General features: G+C 43.8%; 2 protein-coding genes across 2 annotated transcripts in view; both read left to right on the forward strand.

Moving 5' to 3' along the window:
* dia (diaphanous related formin 1) overlaps positions 1-19,902 on the forward strand; it is an 87,717-nt gene that overhangs the window by 25,313 nt on the left and 42,502 nt on the right. The gene's annotated exons all lie outside the window — the stretch shown is intronic.
* Positions 998-18,625, forward strand: LOC145986461 (uncharacterized). Its single transcript, XM_083120498.1, has 3 exons — positions 998-1,068; positions 3,653-4,527; positions 18,620-18,625. Exons 2-3 carry the CDS (start codon positions 3,721-3,723, stop codon positions 18,623-18,625), a joined length of 813 nt encoding a protein of 270 aa, XP_082976624.1. The 5' UTR covers positions 998-1,068; positions 3,653-3,720.

The raw sequence follows: 19,902 nt of genomic DNA on the forward strand, positions 1-19,902 counted from the left end.
CCATCTGCAACTAAAAAAAAAAAGATAGAGATACCAACATTGCTGTAAGATAAAGAAAGAGAGACCTATTGCGACTTTTGTAAACCTCTCTCGGGGGAAACACGATGTGCTATACACACGTGCGCGCTGGTGCTTTTTATTATTTTTCGTATTGTGAGGCAAACAAACAAATAAATAATTGTTGTTTTTTTAGGATGCCTGGCCCCTAACCTCGCCAGGGTGCGTGGTGCCCAACCCAAAAAGGTTCTAACGGCTGCGGCTCTAGATAACCGCACCTCTGTAGAGTTTCACGTGTTTTTTTTTTTGTATGGTAGTGGTGGTGCTGGCAATAGTGGGTGGGTTAATTGTTGTTGTAGTATTTTGGTTATTTGGCAGAGTGCTGCTGGTAACTGGAGGAGTTAGCGTGGGAACTTAAGCGATGGCGTCTGATTGTCTCCTCCGCTATTGTTCCCACCGGAAGGTCTGCTCCGCCCAGTTCCGGTCGGTCTTTGTACGGGTGCCCAGCGGCGGTATTGTGTTGGTTCCACCGCTGGGCACGCCAGTGAAGCGGTGGCGTCTGATTGTCTCCTCTGCTATTGTTCCCACCGGAAGGTCTGCTCCGCCCAGTTCCGGTCGGTCTTTGTGCGGGTGACCTCAGCGGTATTGTGTTGGTTCCGCTGCCGGGCACGCCAGTGAAGCGGTGGCGTCTGATTGTCTCCTCTGCTATTGTTCCCACCGGAAGGTCTGCTCCGCCCAGTTCCGGTCGGTCTTTGTGCGGGTGACCTCAGCGGTATTGTGTTGGTTCCGCCGCTAGGCACGCCAGTGACGCAGAAAGCTCCAAAAGCTGCGATCCAAATCATGATGGACGGGTGTGTTGTTTTTTTTTGTTATTATTTATCGTCAAAGGCCATGCACACGTAACTCGAACCAACCTTAGAATTTTAGCTACCGACAGGTATAAGTTTCTATTAGAAACCCCGCGCTCATCAGTTGCAGTCGAGTATTGCTACTGGGTAGCCGCATAAAAGTGTATGCTATACCAAGTGTAATATCAAGTGTAATAGAAACCGAATTAGTTTGGTCTGTCAGGTGAGTACCATATCAGCATAAGTTATATGCACACAAGTTGCTTGACCAGCTATAAAACTAAAATTTACGCAATTATACTACTGTTTTGTGTGTGTTAAATTGCTAGCAGCTTTTTGTAGGTAAGTTTTGTTTTTTGTTATTTTTTTGCATGTGTGTGTGTTAATAATAATTGCGAGCGGCGTTAGTGAACAGAAAGTGTTGTTTTGATTAAACAACGAAATTACGCTAAACAAAAAAAATATGAGTATATATAACATGTGCTTGAAAAAAACTATTCTTCATCGCAAATAACATAAAAGCGAGGTAACAATCGGAGGGAGAGGGGGCAATGATTATGATCATGTTAGTTTACTTATAGTGGATAGTATTGATGCGTGTACACTGGGTTGGATTTGTTTTTTAAGTCTATTTTATGCATAGTAAGGCTAATCGAAACTGGGTCTACAGTGGGATCCGAACCACTTCCACTGGGTATCGAACTTGGAGTTTACAATTATACAAGTGTACAGGGGAAACTTTATTTTTTTTGAATTTGTTGATACTCTCGATTGGATTTTGTTGTTTTAAGTCTATTTTATGCATAGTAAGGCTAATCGAAACTAGGCCTACAGCGGGATCCGAACCACCTCTGCCGGGTATCGAACTTGGAGTTTAAAATTATACAAGTGTACAGGGGAAACTTTATTTTTTTTGAATTTGTTGATACTCTGGATTGGATTTTGTTGTTTTTAAGTCTATTTTATGCACGTATGGTTAATCGGGACTGGACCTACAGTTTCAAGAACCACTTATACCTCCACCGGGTAACGAACTCTTGATTACAAGACAACAACGTTATCGCTGCGCCATCGCAGAAGCTGGTGGAAGTACTGATTGATTTGATGTTTTAAGTCCACTTTATGCACAGTAAGGCTAATCGGGACTGGACCTACAGTTTCAAGAACCACTTGTGCGGGTATCGAACCTTTAATTACAAGGCTATTGCTGCGCCATCGCAGAGGCTAGTGGAAGTACTGATTGATTTGATGTTTTAAGTCTATTTTATGCACAGTAAGGCTAATCGGGACTGGACCTACAGTTTCAAGAACCATTTGTGCGGGGTCGCTGCGCCATCGCAAAGGCTAGTGGAAGTACATAGTTATTCGAATCTTATTTATTTAAAATATTTAGTTTTTTTTATGCACGCTTATTGATTTTTAAACCTAAAGTTAAATAAAATCCGGCAATTATATCCAAATATACTTATGGCTACAACGAGCATTCGCAAAAAAAAATGGCTTGAGATTTTTTTTGCTACGTAAACAAAATAGTCGACATGCCAAATATGAACAGGCTATATAGATTTGAGAGATGGATAGAAAAAAAAATTAATTAAAATTTAATTTCATGATTGCAACACGGAACTTAATGATTGATTGATTGATTGATTTAGTTTATTTTAACTTCGCGTTTTGTGCCTCTTGGCTAATTTGCGAAGATGGGGATGAGTGATGAAATTAATAAAAATGGATATTCACAAACAACCATACCCGACCGGGATTTGAACCCGGGACCCTTGGCGTCGTAGTGCGATGTGCTAACCACTCGGCCACAGGGTTGGGCAAGTACTGGTATATACATAGACCAAAGTTACATGGTTCTAGGCCCCATAGGAGTCGAGAAAATCAATGTCTTGGAAAATGTCTTAAGACAAATATCTTAATCTTTAAGAAAGTCGACTTCCGGTATCTCAAGATGTTACTTCCGGTCTGTCAAGAAAATTTTCTTAAGACAAAAATCTTAAGACGTTTTCCAAGACATTAATTTTCTCGGCTCCTAATTGAACTAGGATGATGATTTTAGGTTTGTTGGATAGGATTCGACGAAAACTATTCGACTAGCAAATAAAATTGATTCCACCCCCTCAAGTTTTGGAAATACAGACAATTTTTTTATTTTTTGAGAAACTTGATTTGCCGGCTTAGTTTTTACTCTAATTCGAAAATTTTAATGATATTTGATAAAAAATTGAAGGTACTCTGCAACCTATTGGAAACATAATGATTAGTGCTTACTGTTTTTGAGTTATTTTAAATTAAAATTTCAAGATGTAATTTCTAAGTTGTTTTGTAACTCGTAAAGTATGGGTCGTAGAAAACCTATTCTTGTTTTATCTGCTATTGCCTGACAAATACTATAAACACAAATAAATTTTTTTAAAAAAATGGAGATCGAAAATAATTTTGTTTTCTGAAAATAAAAAATGTGTGTATGGGAAAAAAATACGATTGTGTAATTTTTTTATGATGTATGTTTGCATGTAAAAAATAAGTATACCTGAAAATTTTAGAATTTCAAAATAGCTATATATATATATTTGCTATTATATCAGCCAAAACAAAAGAATATAAACAAGTACATTTTCATAGTTTCACACCTCTATTAAATTGGTAGAAAAATATATTAGTGGGCAATAAAATCTGAAGAAGATTTGTGTCTAGCAAAAATAAGCTAAATAGAATTACACATGCATACAATATTTATTGTGTTTTTTTTTCTATCTACAATCATATTTTTCTTATATATTTTTTTTATTTTTTTATAGAGTTGATTAAAGCACATATTTGAGGAAGGCAACACCACCCATATATAAATAAACATACCCCCGAAAAAATGCGCTCCATGAAAAGTTGCCCTGTGTGCAAAAAAACTATATCAAGCAAAAATTTTGCAAGACATTGTCGCACCTGCGTGCCAGGCAAGCATTTGGCTGCCACCGAACTGTGTTCCGGATGCAATAAACACATTACAATTGCGTATGTCAAGAAGCATAAGCTTATTTGTCTAAGCAAAAATACATCTGGGTCCCAGCCTTCAACCTCCACCAAGAGGAAAACAGAAACAGCCTCCATCAATGCACCACCCGCTAAACGCGTCAAGCCTGCGATAAAAGCGAACCAGTCTGCTTTCCAGCGTTTATTAGAGAACTTTCCCCTTACTTCGGAGGACTCATGCGACGTGCGTAGCTTTTTGGAGAACGTGCAAGCCCAAATTATTTCCATCCTCGGCGATACGCTTGCAACGCACTCCACCAAATTCTACGCATCGCTTCGTTGCTGGTACAAGAAGCCGTCTGATGAAATTTACAGCTTCTGCCACAACACCAAGGCGAAGACGTTGCATCTGGCGGATGTCGACAACCTCGAGGACATCTACAAGAAGTTTGTCGAGGAGCTGCTGGCAAAGCAAGAAGAACATGAATCTAAGGGCTCGGGGGGTTCGCTGTGTGGGAAGCCTCACGAACTGCGCGTCAAACTTTCCAAGTTTGTGCCTCTTTCCGCCTCCAGCTACGTCCCCTTACCATCTGTCATCGCGGCAAAGATGGCCGTCCTGAACATTCAGAACAGTGACGCCAAGTGCTTCGTTTGGTCGGTGCTTGCAGCGTTGCACCCTGTTCACTGGAAAAAACAACCACGCCGAGTTAACCACTACCTACCCTACGAGCCAGAGCTGGAAGATGCCATTGCTGGGATTGACTACCCGGTGGAGGTCTCGGATATTCGCAAATTCGAGGCCCGTACACACAACCCTCGGTTGGCCATCAACGTTTATGGCCTCACTGACGAAAATGTGGTGTACCCCATCCGGGTGAGCGACGTAGACGACGATGGTGTGCAGGAAATTCATCTTCTGCTCATCAAGGACGAGACCCATCACCATTACACCCTCATCCGTTCCCTCTCTCGGCTTGTTTCGAGCCAAACAAGCAAACACGAACACCACAAAGAAGTTTGTCGCAGGTGCTTGTCTATTTTTGATAATCGAGAACAGCAGGATTATCAACGCATCAGAGGTCCCAACATCGCTGCCGAGAAGCTTGCTAACCACAAGCTCTACTGCAATGCCAACGAACCGGGGGTGGCAGACTTGCCCGAACCTGGCACCGTGGAGCGTTTCCACATGCACGGTGCCACGGTGGAGCACCCCGCTATCATCATCGCGGATTTCGAGGCCTTCCTCAAACCCCTGTCCACTTGCGACCCCGATCCCGAAGTTTCCTCCACCACCCCTTACCAACTCCACGAGGCATCCAGTTTCGCATACGTTGTGGTGCGTCGGGACCAGCACATCGCCCCCGAGCCCTACGTGTACCGTGGTCCCGACGCAGCCAAACACTTCCTCGAGAGGATGGTTGTGGAAGCCAACGAGATAGGGAAGGTGCTGTTGACCCCCAAGCCTATGCTCCCACTGTCCCCCGACGATCAACGTAGACACGATGAGGCCATCGCTTGCCCTGTCTGCGTTGAGGAGTACACCGCCAACAACTATAAAGTCCGTCACCACGATCACTTTAACGGTAGGTACGTTGGTCCTTGGTGCAACGATTGCAACTGTATGGCCCGGGACCCACGCTTCATCCCTGTGTTTTTTCACAACGGCTCGGGGTACGACTTTCACCACCTGATCAAGCATCTTGGGTACGACAACATGCAAATCAACGTTCTCGCCGAAAACGAGGAGCGTTACATCAGTGTGAGCAAATGGGTTCGAATCCCGGGAGCAGACTCTACCGTCGAGCTTCGCTTCCTCGACTCCCTGAGGTTCCTCCCGGCCAGCCTCGATGCCCTTGCAGGGAAGCTGAGCAACGAACAAATGCTTATTACCTCTGCAAATTTTCCAAACTTGGACGCCGGTCTCTTCAGGCGTAAGGGGGTCTACCCCTACGAATACGTCACCGACTCTACCAAGTTTGCGGAGACGTCGCTACCTCCCCAGGCGAAGTTCTACAGTCAGCTACGAGGCTCGAACATCACCGACGAAGAATATCATCACGCCCAGTCCATGTGGCGCGAGCTAGGTTGTCGAACTCTCGGAGACTACCACGACGCCTACCTCAGACTTGATGTGACGCTCCTCGCCGACGTGTTCCAGACGTTCCGGGCGACCGCAATGAACATCTACCACCTGGATCCCGCCTACTTCTATAGTCTCCCCGGACTGGCGTGGTCAGCCATGTTTCTGGTGACAAAAATCAAGCTGGAGCTTTTTTCGGACGTAGACATGGTGCTGTTTGTGGAACGTGCCGTGCGGGGTGGAATGGTCCAGGTGTCGCAACGGCACGCGCGCGCCAACAACCATCACATGGCTACTGGCTACGACTCCACCCAACCGTCGAGCTACATCATGCACACGGATGTGAATAACTTGTACGGGCACTCCATGATGCAGCCACTCCCCTTTAGAGGGTTCGAGTGGGCCAATCCTACCAAATTCGACATCGAAAGCTTCGACGATTCGGAATGCGGATTTTTCGCCGAGGTGGACCTTGAGTTCTCCGAGAAGCTGCAGGATTTGTTCTGCGATCTTCCCCCTGCACCCGAGTTCAAGTGTCCGCCCGATTCCAACCAGACGAAGCTCGTCATGGATTTCGAACCCAAGAAGAATTACGTCCTGCACTACCAGAATCTCCGGTGGTTGATGCAGCGAGGGGTCACAGTCCACGCAGTTCACCGCATCCTCAAGTTCGAGCATTCTCCGTGGTTGCGCCCATACATCGAGCTCAACACCGAACATCGTACAGCAGCCACGTCCGAGTTTGATAAGGATTTCTTCAAGCTCATGAATAATGCGGTGTTTGGCAAGACCATGGAGAATGTACGGAATCGCGTGGACATAAAATTGGTGACGAGGAAAGAGCGATGTCGTCAGCTTGTCGCGAGTCCATTGTTCAAGTCTCGAACAATCTATAACGAGCAGCTGGCTCTGATTCACATGAAGCAAGGTGTGGTGAAACTCACCAAGCCCATCTACGTTGGAGCCACGGTTCTGGATCTGAGCAAGCTCCACATGTTCGAGACATACTACGACATATTACGTCCACACTACGGCCACAACATCTCGCTTCTCTACACGGACACGGACAGCTTGGTGTACCACGTTCGCTCAGCCGACACATACAGGGATATAGCCACAGTTCCATCTTTGGTTAACCTCTTCGACACCTCGGGCTATCCCCAGCCGAACCAGTACGGTATCCTGGCCTGCAACAAAAAGGTGCCTGGCAAACTCAAAGATGAGAAGGACGGAGACGTGATTCTTGAGTTTGCAGGTCTTCCCGCCAAGGCCTATACCATCAAAGCCGAGGGCAGCGTTACCAAGAAGGCCAAGGGTGTCGGCAGACAGGTGGTTCAGGAGCATCTCACATTCGAGGACTTCGTCGATTGCCTCAAGACCAGGTCGTCGGTTCTAAGAGCAGAACAGCGCATCCAGAGCGTCGACCATGTGTTGACCACCAACAAGGTGAGGAAGATTGCCCTGGATCCCAACGACGACAAGAGGTGCGTTCTTCAATGTGGAATCCACACACTGCCGTGGGGGCACTATCGCTTAGCAGAAAGCAAAACCTGCAACATATGCCCATCTTCAACAGAAGATTCATAAAAAAAAAAACAACAAAAAAAAAAATACTGACTGTTATTACAAAAAAACTTTGACTGTATTCTTAAATAACCAGCATACCTATGAATCTCTTTGGTTTCCGAAAACAAACCAACATGGAGACTGTACACCGCGCGACGACAGATCATGAATTTCTACCTTCCATGTTAACTAAACTCAATGGTCTACTGATTGTTCACCTTAACAGCATTTGGAGAAAATTGGATGACGATGTGGGCAAGATGTTTTACGTCTTCAACAACAATTTACATTTCTACGAAATTCCGATCGATGGAAAACTTCAAATCATCGCGAATCCGGAAAACGTAGGCGAAATCAAAATATCTACCGGCAAGAACATTTTTCGAATCAAGCACGACAAGATGCTTTCTAACATTACGTACGATGTTTCTGCAGGAGATTGTTTATATGTGGAACTCCTAGAAGATTACGACAAACTTGTTCCTCTCTTCGTAGAATTACGAATCGTCTATCCTATTATAAATAACCGTTAACCAAAATGCCTAACGATATTTTCGGCAACACTAAGCGTGTAGACCACGCAGAAGAGATTCTCATGTTGGACGTCCGAATTAAAAAGTTGAGGAGCGATTTGATCGCTTTGCAGGAGACCTTAAACAAAAGTTTAGAGTCGGAGATCGCTACGCTCCAAACGCAATGTCTTGACCCCATTCTGAAAATCGATTCCGAACTGAAAACGCTCATAAAAAATTATGTCGACGTACCTTCTTACGACAACGTTCAAAATATACAGTTAAGCGTGGATAAGCTTCAAAATGATTTGCTCAAATTGCAGCAATTTCAATCGAAAAATGAAGATTTGGAAAAATTGAAACTCGAAATCGAAGAACGAACTTCGGCAATCGAAAAGAATTTCTCTGAACTTCAAACCGTCGTGAAGGATATTGATGTAGAACGCTTGCATGTTGTTGTTTCCAAATTACAAGAAGAATTCGCCGGCACGTTGGAAGAAATTAAATCCAAGTTACAGACTTTGGAAGATACCATGACGAACCTACCATCGTCAGACGAACTGCAGGTCATCGGCAAAAGCGTCGCGAACATAAAAATTCAATTGGAGGCTTATCAAGATTTCGAACACATTCAAACCACCATCGCTACGCTTCAGGCGTCTCTGGAGTTGATCAACGAAGAAATTAAAAATATTCACGCTGAAGCAAGTGCGTTGACGAGCATACAAGACACGTTGAGCACGGTTCAGCAGAAGATCGAATATTTAGAAAATTTGAACGTCGAATCGAACCTTGCTCATTTTCATCACGTACTGGACAACATACAGGGTGACTTGGAATCGTTACGGACGAGCGTACCTTCGAGCGAAGATTTGGAAAAATTGAAAACGGCTGTGACGGCACTATCCGATTCGAGCGACGTCAAAAGTTCATTGAGCGATCTCGAGAGTAGGGTGGCCAATCTCCCCACCTCAAAAGAATTACACGCTTTGAAAAGGAGCATATCACGTATGCTGAAACGACTAGAAACGGAAACGGCGAACGTGGAACAGATTCGAGACGAACTTGCTTCGCTGGTGTCGACGCTGCCCACTTCGCAGAGCGTCGCCGACCTTCACACGCAGTTTACCGAGATGCGAAGCATCGTGAACGATCTTACCGAGAAAAGTTCGAAATTGAATCAAGTCGAGAACCTTCAGAGTATCGTCGTCAACATCAGAGATCAAGTTGGAGTGCTGGAATCCACGCAGGAATCGACGCTGGCCTCTTTCGGTGCCAAATTACAAGAACTCAACGAAAACTTCAAGCAGTTGAACGTGGAAGTGAAAATCAAACCGTCATTTTCTACAGTAACGGATACCATCGTCGAACATTTGTTGCCCGTACAAAATACACTGGGACAGCTACACAGCAACCTCGTTAGCGTCGATACTAAATTCGCTAAACTGCATTCTCTGCAAGCCATCGAAATCAACAGCGTACCCAATCAACAGAGAATCTCCACGTTCGTCGAAGGTAACAAACTGTACATGTTACATCCTTATCATCCGTACTACAAGTTTCTCCTCGATGGCACGATTCAGATAAATGAATTTTCGTACTGGTCTCACGGCAGAAAAGCTAGCGTTCCCACCATGACCTTGATATCGAATCGTGGTGTCCAGAAAGCAGGAAACATTCCTCTGGCACGTTGGAACGAAACGCGCAACATATATGAAATACACGAAGACGAATATCTTACCGTTTTTGACGTGAGTGCCGGCGATAAGCTGATCATTCAAAACACGAGCGAAGTGCCACCCTCTTTGAATCCCATCACGCTGGTGCTTCTCTTCAAACGTAATCTCTAAAAAATGTCTAGGCAAGCCATCGTCGAAGAATTGCATAAACCTGCACGCCGCAACTACAAACGTTTAGCTGTGGTAACCAAGGGAATCGATGACCTCTGGCAAAGTGACCTTGTGGAGATGAGTAGCGGCAATCTAAAAAATGTGCATAAATTGAACAAGGGCAACAAGTACCTCCTCACCGTCATAGACACATTTTCGAAATTCGCATGGGCTCTACCTTTGAAAGCCAAAACAGGGACATGCGTCACGGAAGCATTCAAATTAATTTTTCACGAAAGCGACAGACAACCTCGGTTTTTGCAAACAGACAAGGGGAAGGAATTTTACAATGCCGTATTCCAAAAGTTTATTCGGAAACACGACATTCGACATTATTCAACCTTCAGTCACATCAAAGCCAGCATCGTGGAAAGATTTAATCGAACCTTGAAAACACACATGTGGAAACGATTCACGCTTCGAGGAAATTACAAATGGGTCGACATACTGCCGGAACTCGTCGACACCTATAATGATACGGTACACAGAACAATAGGCATGAAGCCAGCTGATGTTACGAAATCTGACGAGCAGCGTTTAATTTCTACAGTTTACTGTCCAAAGTACACTCCCACGACTACCAAGAAATCAAAATTCAAAATTGGAGACCAGGTGAGGATCAGCAAATTCAAACGCACCTTCGAGAAGGGGTTCACAAAAAATTGGAGCACGGAACTTTTTACGGTGGTTCGAATTTTACCCGGAAACCGACACACGTATATAATAAAAGATAGTAGCGGCGAGATTTTGAAAGGAAGATTTTACGAAGAGGAACTCTCTAAAACAAAACATCCTGACACGTACCTCATCGAGAAAGTATTGCGTAGGAAAGGGGACAAACTGTTTGTCAAATGGCTGGGACTTCCGGAAAAGAGTTGGATCGACGCGAACGAAGTGATCTTGTGAGTACGTGGAACGTGGTGAAGCGTCTACCGGATTCGGAAAGTCAAACAAAAAAAAAAGAACGGCAGGTTGCTTCCCGACAGCATCCGCTGTCTGATCGTAGGTCCTTCGGGGTGTGGGAAAACAACACTGCTCGTGGACAATTTTCTCCTCGCACCGAATTGGTTAGATTGGAAGAACAGGCACCTCTACGTATTTTCGAAAAGTTTGGAGCAATCCAAATACCAGCAACTGATGAAACTGTACGATGGTCTGGACATTGCAACGTTCGCTTCGGAAATAAAACCACTCGACGATTGTCGTGAAAATTCAGTCGTTGTGTTCGACGATGTTATCCTGGAAAATCAAAATGAAATTCGCAATTTTTTCACGCAAGGTCGTCACAAAGGAATAGATTGCTTCTTCCTAGCTCAAACGTTTTCCAAAATTCCAAAACAGTTAGTACGCGACAACGCTAATTTCATATGTTTGTTTCGTCAAGATCACACCAACCTCAAGCACGCGTACGATGACTACGTAGGCGGAGACATGAACTACAATCAATTTTCGGAACGCTGCTGCTCCCACTGTTGGAACAGTGACGATTTCGGATTCGCGACGATCGACATGACGAGGAAACCCAACGACGGAAAATACAGAAACAAAACCAACAACTTTCTAAACGTTGCAACGTTGTGAGAAACGACGTGTATAAATAACGCTATGACGAAACGAAAAATCGAAGACGAAAATCTCAAGCTTCGCGATTACCTCGCGAAACGTTTCAAAGGTTGGAAATCCGAGAATCGCGGATTCTACGAAGAGAAGAAACGTCAAGATCAACCTGTGATCGACGCCATCAGCGATCTAGGTAAAGAAATTAAAGGCGTCACGGAACAAAATAAAAATTTGATCAACGAACTCGTACCACTTGCAGCTAAAAGTTACACCGTACCCACGCCTATTTCGAGCATTCCTTCGACGCCGTTCGAACTGAAGGACGTACCGGCACGACGTCGAGCCATAGGTAGCACGCCGTCGTCTTTGGATAAGATCGAGTTGGGACCTTTGGCACGAGACTACCTGAGCACGGGGAAATTCGACAAGGATGAAGTGTTCGGATTGTATCCGAGCATGGAGAGCAACGAAGGCGGTGGTGTGGTTTGGAAGATTGGAAAATCGAAGGTGAGCTTCGAAGGCAACGACATTAAAGTTAATTTAGGCGACAAGGATAGTTGGACCAGGTATCCCGGTACGGTGGGACTGTGGGAACTCGTTGCCAAAAAGCAGCCGAAAGATTACACCGACGAAGATTACCAGAGTTACAAGGAAATTTTGATCATGACGGATGCCTTATACCAAAACAACGACGCTACGCAGAATAGGGTCAAATCCAGCAGCGGCGAGAAGTACAGGAATCTCATCAAGCCGATATGGAACCAGGTGAAAACAGGCAGCGGCGTCAAACTCTACAACACCCTGCCCAAAGAGTTTGTGTGGGTGGACGACGTGCGCAAGCTCATAGACAGGTTGTTGGTTATTGCAGGAGAGGAGAATGCAGGCAATCGTAATTTCTACAACGAGAAGATAGGAATTGTGGACATGATCAGCACAAAACTTTCCAACTTCATCGTGAACGACGACAAGGGCATAGGTTACCTCATTAAAATTATCAACACGCTGCCTCCGAGATTCTGGAACGTGGCCGAAGGAAAAGGACTCGTGAACGACATCATCAACAAGTTACCTTTCGAGATGCATTTACCCGGCTACCAGTACTGCGGACCGGGTACCAAACTCGAGAAAAGATTGGAGAGAGAGGAGACAAGGGTGTGAATCCGTTGGACGCCGCATGCAAAGATCACGACATCGCCTACAACACCACTCGCACCGATCTGGATGCACGTCACGAAGCAGACAGAAAGTTAGAGCACGCAGCTTTCGAAAGATTCGTCAGCAGAGACGCATCGCTGGGAGAAAGAGTTGCAGCACTGGGCACCACCATCGCCATGAACACGAAACAAAAATTTGGATGGGGTGTGTAGAAATAAAAAAATTTCTCGAACCGTGAAAAAAATTTCTTCGGTATATAAATAACACTACGTAAAAAAAAAAAAAACTCCAGTTGTGTTTGTCATATAAAAAAATGAGTAAACAATCACTAGACGCCCAAGCATTAAAACAAATGCTAAATTCATCAGTCGAATATGTAAAAATTCAGGAATTGGAAGTGGACAAACCTTACACGATAACGTCCGGTTCAATTGTTTCTACCCAGTATGGTCCCAAGGCGCGTCTGTTGCTCAACGCACAATACAGTCTATTTTTACCAGATCGATACGCTAACATGTTATCCGACGAGAAGCTAGCTATTTTAATCGAGAACAAAACTCAAATCGTGTACAAGGGTACAAAGGAACTTCTTGGTAAGAAAACAAAGCACGTAATAGAATTTGTGTAACGGTTCTGCGCGGAGTATATTCTTGAAAAAAATTATACGGAACAAAAAAAATCTCAGAACATTTATATATAAATAACATACCGAAAAAAAATTACACAAAACAAAAAAATCTCAGAACATATATATAAATAACATACCGTGAAGATAACATATAGAGCATCAACATGAAGCCCAAAGGTGTCGTGTACCAGATACCATACTCCAATCTAAAAAATCTAGGTGCCCTCGATGGTTTACTCACCAAGAAACAACGCGAGAAGAAACGTTCTTGCTTGACGAAAGGACACGGAATGAAATTACTTCTCAGCACACCTCAATTGAGACGCTTGCAGCGTTCGCGGAAACAGCAAAAGATCGGAGGTTTCATATTCAGCATCCCAGCCATCCTGGCAGCTTTGGGGGCTGTTGGAAGTTTGGCCGGCGGTAGCGCCGCCATCGCGAAAACCGTCATCGACTCGAAGAAGAACAAGGCAGAATTGGAAGAACAGAAACGTCACAACCTGGCTATGGAGAAGAAGGGGAAAGGTATAACCAAAAAACAAAAAAGCAACCTCGATGCTTTGAAGAAATATAAAAAAAAGAAGAAGCCCTGTCCAACTTCGATATTGAATCTCTGATCGAACTGTTGGGAATAAAGAACTTCAGGGGTGTTTTCATGTCCGATTCTCTACCCTCTGCTGTGAAGAAAAAGGAGTATGGCGTGGTCAACCTGGACAGTTACAAAAATCCTGGTACACATTGGATATGCTACCTCAAAATTGACGATGACAAAGCATTTGTTTTCGATTCGTTCGGTGGCACACCACCTGCCAGGTTGGTGAAGTATCTCAGTGTTGCCAACCTCTACTACAATGACAAACGCATCCAGGGTTTCACCGATGTTAACTGCGGCCACCTATGCCTTTCCGTTCTCGCATACATGTCTAAAATAAATAACCCGTCGGTGGAACATTTTCAGAAAGCATTGTGGAATCTTAAACACGATGGGCGTGTTCCATCTCACGAGCGAATCTTCAATCTTGAAACTCACGCTGCACGACGACATCGTCTATCCTAAATCCGTAGCTCTGCGTGCATTCTACAGCATGTACCTCATACCTAACGTCACGCAGCACAACAACAAAATTAGTGTCGGAAGCGAACACATCGTCGTCACGCCAGGTCAATACAATCTTTCCACTTTGCAAGCTCAGTTACCCAAAGGCACGTATTTTTCTCAAAATTCGGTCACGCACAGAGTGGAAATCGTGTCGGCAACGGAGACCGTGGACCTGGGCACCATGGGAGAACTTTTAGGTTTCGAGAACGACACCAAACTCGAAGCTGGCATCAAACACACGGCAACCAACATTCCTAAATTTCTAGCCATAGAGACTCTGAACGTTCACTGCAACGTGGCGGAAGGCATGATCACGAAATCCTCGGACGGGGAGTTGCTGGGAAGTCACAAGCAGACTGGAATCATAGCCACGTTCAAACCCAGTTCCGAATTCATGGAACCGATCATCTACACACCCTCTTCGCCGATCTATTTTCCAGTATGCCGCAACCGCATAGACGACATAGAGTTGGTGGTGACAAACGAGAAAGGAGACGTGGTGGATTTCGCAGGTGCAACAACCACTGCCATCGTGGAGATCAACGTATAATAAATAACACGCATAGTGAAAATGGAGCAAATCGAAAGTTACGAATTGCAATCTTTCCCTCCCAACCGTCGCACGTTCGCCAATCTCAACGAAGCGAACAGGGAGATCGAATACGACGTGGACGTAGGCGACGGGTTCGTTCATCCTCACAGAGCGGACCTCTACCTTCAATTCGACGTGGTGAAGAAGGAAAGCGGAGACGCGTTTCCGCCCAATGCAAATTTGATACTCGTGGACAACTTCGTGCCTCACCTGTTCTCGCAGGTGGAGGTGAGGAAACACAACACCGTCATAGACAGAATAGACTATCCAGGCATCACGTCAACGGCAGTGGGAACTTTGAAATTATCCAAAACAGACGCAGCATACTACCAGGCGGGAGGATTCGAAGCGGGGACCAAAATATCGACTAGAAATCACACGGTGCTCTTTCCCATGCGTCTGCTGCCGGGATTCTTCTCGGACTACAAGGAGATCGTGTGGAAGGGAGGACTGCGCGTCACGTTTCGAAGAGCGGCCAACGACAACAACGCACTGATGCGATACACCAACTTGAACGCCGACGGCACGCCGATAGCCAACACATTACCCGAAGCGGCCAAGTGCGTCATCCGGAGCATGGAATTGAGAATGCCGATCGTGGAATACGAAACAAACTACGCCCTCAAGTACAAAGCAGAGATCTTGAAGAGTCCGCAGGTACCGATTCACTTTCACGGTTACCAGTGCGTGCAGAAGATGGCGTCGGGAAGTCACATGGAATTCGACGTGACAACACAGTTCAACAACATACAGTTCGACATGCCAGATTTCGTCGTAGTGCTCTTTCAGACCGGGCGCGATAAGAATCAGGAAAAAGATTCCAGCAAGTTCGACGACTGCAAGATCAAAAACGTTTATCTCAAGAACGGTAGAAACGAAGTGTTCCCGCGCGAGAATTACAACCTCGACATGACCAAAGATGATTACCTCAAACTTTACGAAGCTTACACCTCTTTCAAACGCGTGACCGAGGGAAGCATGGACATGTACTACACGCCCAGTGAATTCAAAACCCGCAGACCCATGTTCGTCATCAACACATCTAAGAGAAAGCAGGTGGTGGTCAACGATCGAACCAACATCAAGGTCGTCTGCGAGTTCCACGAAGCCTTGCCCGAGGACACCGTGTGCAGCGTCATCCTGATCGCAGAGAAGTCCTTCGTCCACGACGTGAAGAACGAGAGGGTCACAGAGCAGTTTTAACATATTTAACATCTTTTCTTGCACAAATAAGAAATTTTTTGTACTAGCACAATCAGTTACAATAACACAATACAAATTTCACTAGTTCAGATCAGTTACAAATATCAATTTCATCAGTTATCAGTTACAATATATTTTTTTGCACTATAGCACAAGAGACAAATCAGAAAATTTGCACAAAAAAAAATTTGTTGTTTTTTTTTTTTTACACGAGAAAATTAACAATAAAATTCTTTTTTTATCGTTTCAGATGCTGTCGAACATCAAAAACACATACACACACACTAGAAAAATAAGCATGCAACTTTATTTGTAACACACACACATACATTCTCCATCTTCATCAAAAAAATATTATAATAAACATAATTATTTTTATCTATATCTCACAATAAAACTCTATATCCAAAAATATTACAACATCAAAATAACACTAGAGTCGTTAGTACACGTTGCATGCATTACGGAGGTCCTCTGTAGGGTTTCATGGAAGTTTGGGGAAAAAACAAAAACACGTGAAACTCTACAGAGGTGCGGTTATCTAGAGCCGCAGCCGTTAGAACCTTTTTGGGTTGGGCACCACGCACCCTGGCGAGGTTAGGGGCCAGGCATCCTAAAAAAACAACAATTATTTATTTGTTTGTTTGCCTCACAATACGAAAAATAATAAAAAGCACCAGCGCGCACGTGTGTATAGCACATCGTGTTTCCCCCGAGAGAGGTTTACAAAAGTCGCAATAGGTCTCTCTTTCTTTATCTTACAGCAATGTTGGTATCTCTATCTTTTTTTTTTTAGTTGCAGATGGGTTGCCAACACACTCTAGTTAATAATGCTACATATTATACACACACGCACACACATACTGTGTTGCCATCCATCCATCCATCTCTCTCTTTTACGGCAGTATATATTTGTTGCCGGCACTCCTTGCTAAATTGGCTAAACCCTTGCCAAGTAAAAAAAAGCTGTAGGTAGGTGTTGGCAGCATTGTCGGTTGTTTAACTCTTCCCTCTCTCTCTCTCTCCTCTCTCTTTTTTTTTGTAAAAAGCTATGGCAAAAATACCAGTAGGTTGGCAAATTGCTTTATGCACTGTAAGGCCTCAAGCAGTGTTGTCAGCTCCTTGCTTTAGGTTAGACCAAAATAAAAACCTTGGTGACTTTTCGAGTAAGATGTTGGCAATACTGCAAGACAAACCTCAAGCAGTATTGCCAGCTCCTTGCTTTAGGTTAGGTTAGACCAAAATAAAAACCTTGGTGATTTTATCGAGTAAGATGTTGGCAACGCTGCAAGGCAAGCCTCAAGCAGTGTTGCCAGCTCCTTGCTTTAGGTTAGGTTAGACCCAAAAAAAAAAACCGGTGATTTTTTCGAGTAAGGTGTTGGCAACACTGCAAGAAAATGAGGCTCGCCTTACGAGAGAAATCCATTAAGGCGAGCCTCACCGAGCCTCATTTTCGGTTTGCCAACCGGCCCGCCTACTCTACTAATATATGTATTTTTCTTACTTTTACGTCACTTTTGTGTAACTTTCGCTAATCATGACATGAGGATGAATGATTTATTTAGTAGTTCTCGTATTCTGAGTCGCTTTCTGCCACTTTTGGCTAATTGTGAGAAAGACGAAGAATGATGGATGATGATCATCCTCCCATGTTTCCTAGGTTTTGTTTTGAGCCCACTTTATGCACAGATAAGCTAATCGAGACTGAATCCGGACATCTATGTGCCTCCGCGGAGTATTGAAGCTTCACTCGACCATCAAGCAATCGTGCAGCTCGACTAGATTTCGCGGATGGCGTCGGAGCCATTTTGCTTGTTGTTTCAACAGTCCCAAGTATTTTCAGTTGGGTTGAAATGTGGTGACTTTGTGGAACAGTCAAGACACGCGAATGTTCCACAATGTTCATCAGACCAATCACACAGTTTGAGCCTCTTGAACACGTGAATTGTAATACTGAAGCATTGGAACAGCCACCACGGACGTAATTTGTGGAGGAGGCAGAGTCGAAAAGTTTTCCACCCACAGATGAAACAAAAGGGAACACAATATTGTCCAGCAGCTCAGTGTAAACTTTATGTCTTTCAGAGATTTGGTAATAAGCATGCAGTGATTGAAAGTCCCCCCCCCCCCCCCCGTACATTTATTTTAACTGACCGTAGGAAATAAGACCGGCCCATATGTAGGGTGACCAGATATTTGTTGACCAAAAAGAGTATAATCTATAGGTTGAAGGTGCCATGCACAAAACATAAAAAGAAAACTAAAATAAGGGTGTCTATTTGTTATTGCTTCTATTATAGCCCCTATAAAATAGGCCTACACTCTACAGATTCAAATTACTTATGGTTCTAATGTAATTAGCTAATTACAAATACTTACTCACCAATGGCACCATCGTTCATACTTCTGGGATGATTTTGCTTTCTTGAGTATGTTTAAATCGTACTTTATTGCCAGTCCAAACTCTTCACAGGTCATGTCCACATTGAATTTCACTTTCATTACTTGTTCCAGTGTTGACATCAGGGGTGTACTTTTTTCCTCTCGCCAATAAGTTTTAATAACACTGAAGAGTCTTTCACAACCAACATTTGTACCAGGCAGAGTCAACAAGAATTTTATAAGAGGCACAATCACTTTTAAATTTGACCCAGCCTGTACTAAATCTTTGCACACTGACCTCCACCTCCACATCATTGATTCTTTTCTTTCCCCCCAATCTTCAAGATGTTTTTCAACGGCTTTTGAAATTGCACAGTAAGTTTCAAAATTTTCATTATTAGGGCTGAGCCGACACCGACACCGATGCCGATGTATCGGTATCGGAAAGTATCGGTTGGAATTCAACTACCGATACTTTCCTGCATTTTGGTTTTTCACGGGGTCCGCAAAAATCCTGCGCGACTTCTTGACAATCTAAGTATCCTGGAAATTATGCAAAATTAAAACTTCCTTTTTATTTTACACTAATTTTGCACGAAAAACTATATTATGTGACTACATAATATCTATTTTAATATTCTAAAGCAAATTTCTTGGTATGTTGTTGCATATAATTGGAGGAGAATATTTACACACCAATATTGATCAATATTTTGAACAAATTTTAATTGTTGCAATTTTCAAGTATCGGTGTCGGTGGGAATCGGTAAAAGTATCGGTATCGGTTCAAAGTTGTATCGGCTCAGCCCTAATTATTATCATTAAATTCCAATGAATTTGAAATATGTTTTGCTTGTTGATGGAATTTGAAAATGACACTTGAAATTGTTCATAGGAAATTCTTGAGTCAAGGAGTAAATACTTCAGTTTGTTGACATCTTGACGTTTTCCGTTCTGTGGATTTTAAGGCATTTTTACGCGTAAAATAATGAATGAAATTAAATAGCAAGGAAAAGAGTATATTTGGGGATTTTTGCAAATTGAAAAGAGTATAGAGTATATGAACCTCGAAAAGAGTATAATACTCTTAAAATGAGTATGTCTGGTCACCCTACCATGTGGTATATCACTTAGCGTAATTTGTTGACGAAGCGTAAGTTCTAGATTCGAATCTCGAGGAAGGCATGAATTATTTCCAAACTACCCTCCTTTTGATTTACTTCATCAGTAGCAGTGTTGGATGCGGGGGATGATGACCGCTTCTCCAGGTAGCAAAATTTACACAAAGCACCCCCTACCTCTCTCATTGCCTCCGCGTTAAACATTGGAGTGTCTTCCAGTTAGCCTCAAGGTTGGAGCAAACACCTCCCCACCTGACAATTTCCAGTTCGAGCATTGTTCAATAAGGTTCGTCA

The sequence above is a fragment of the Lepisma saccharinum genome, chromosome 4 (assembly GCF_977018435.1).
Source record: "Lepisma saccharinum chromosome 4, izLepSacc3.1, whole genome shotgun sequence".
Classification (NCBI taxonomy): Eukaryota; Metazoa; Arthropoda; class Insecta; order Zygentoma; family Lepismatidae; genus Lepisma; species Lepisma saccharinum.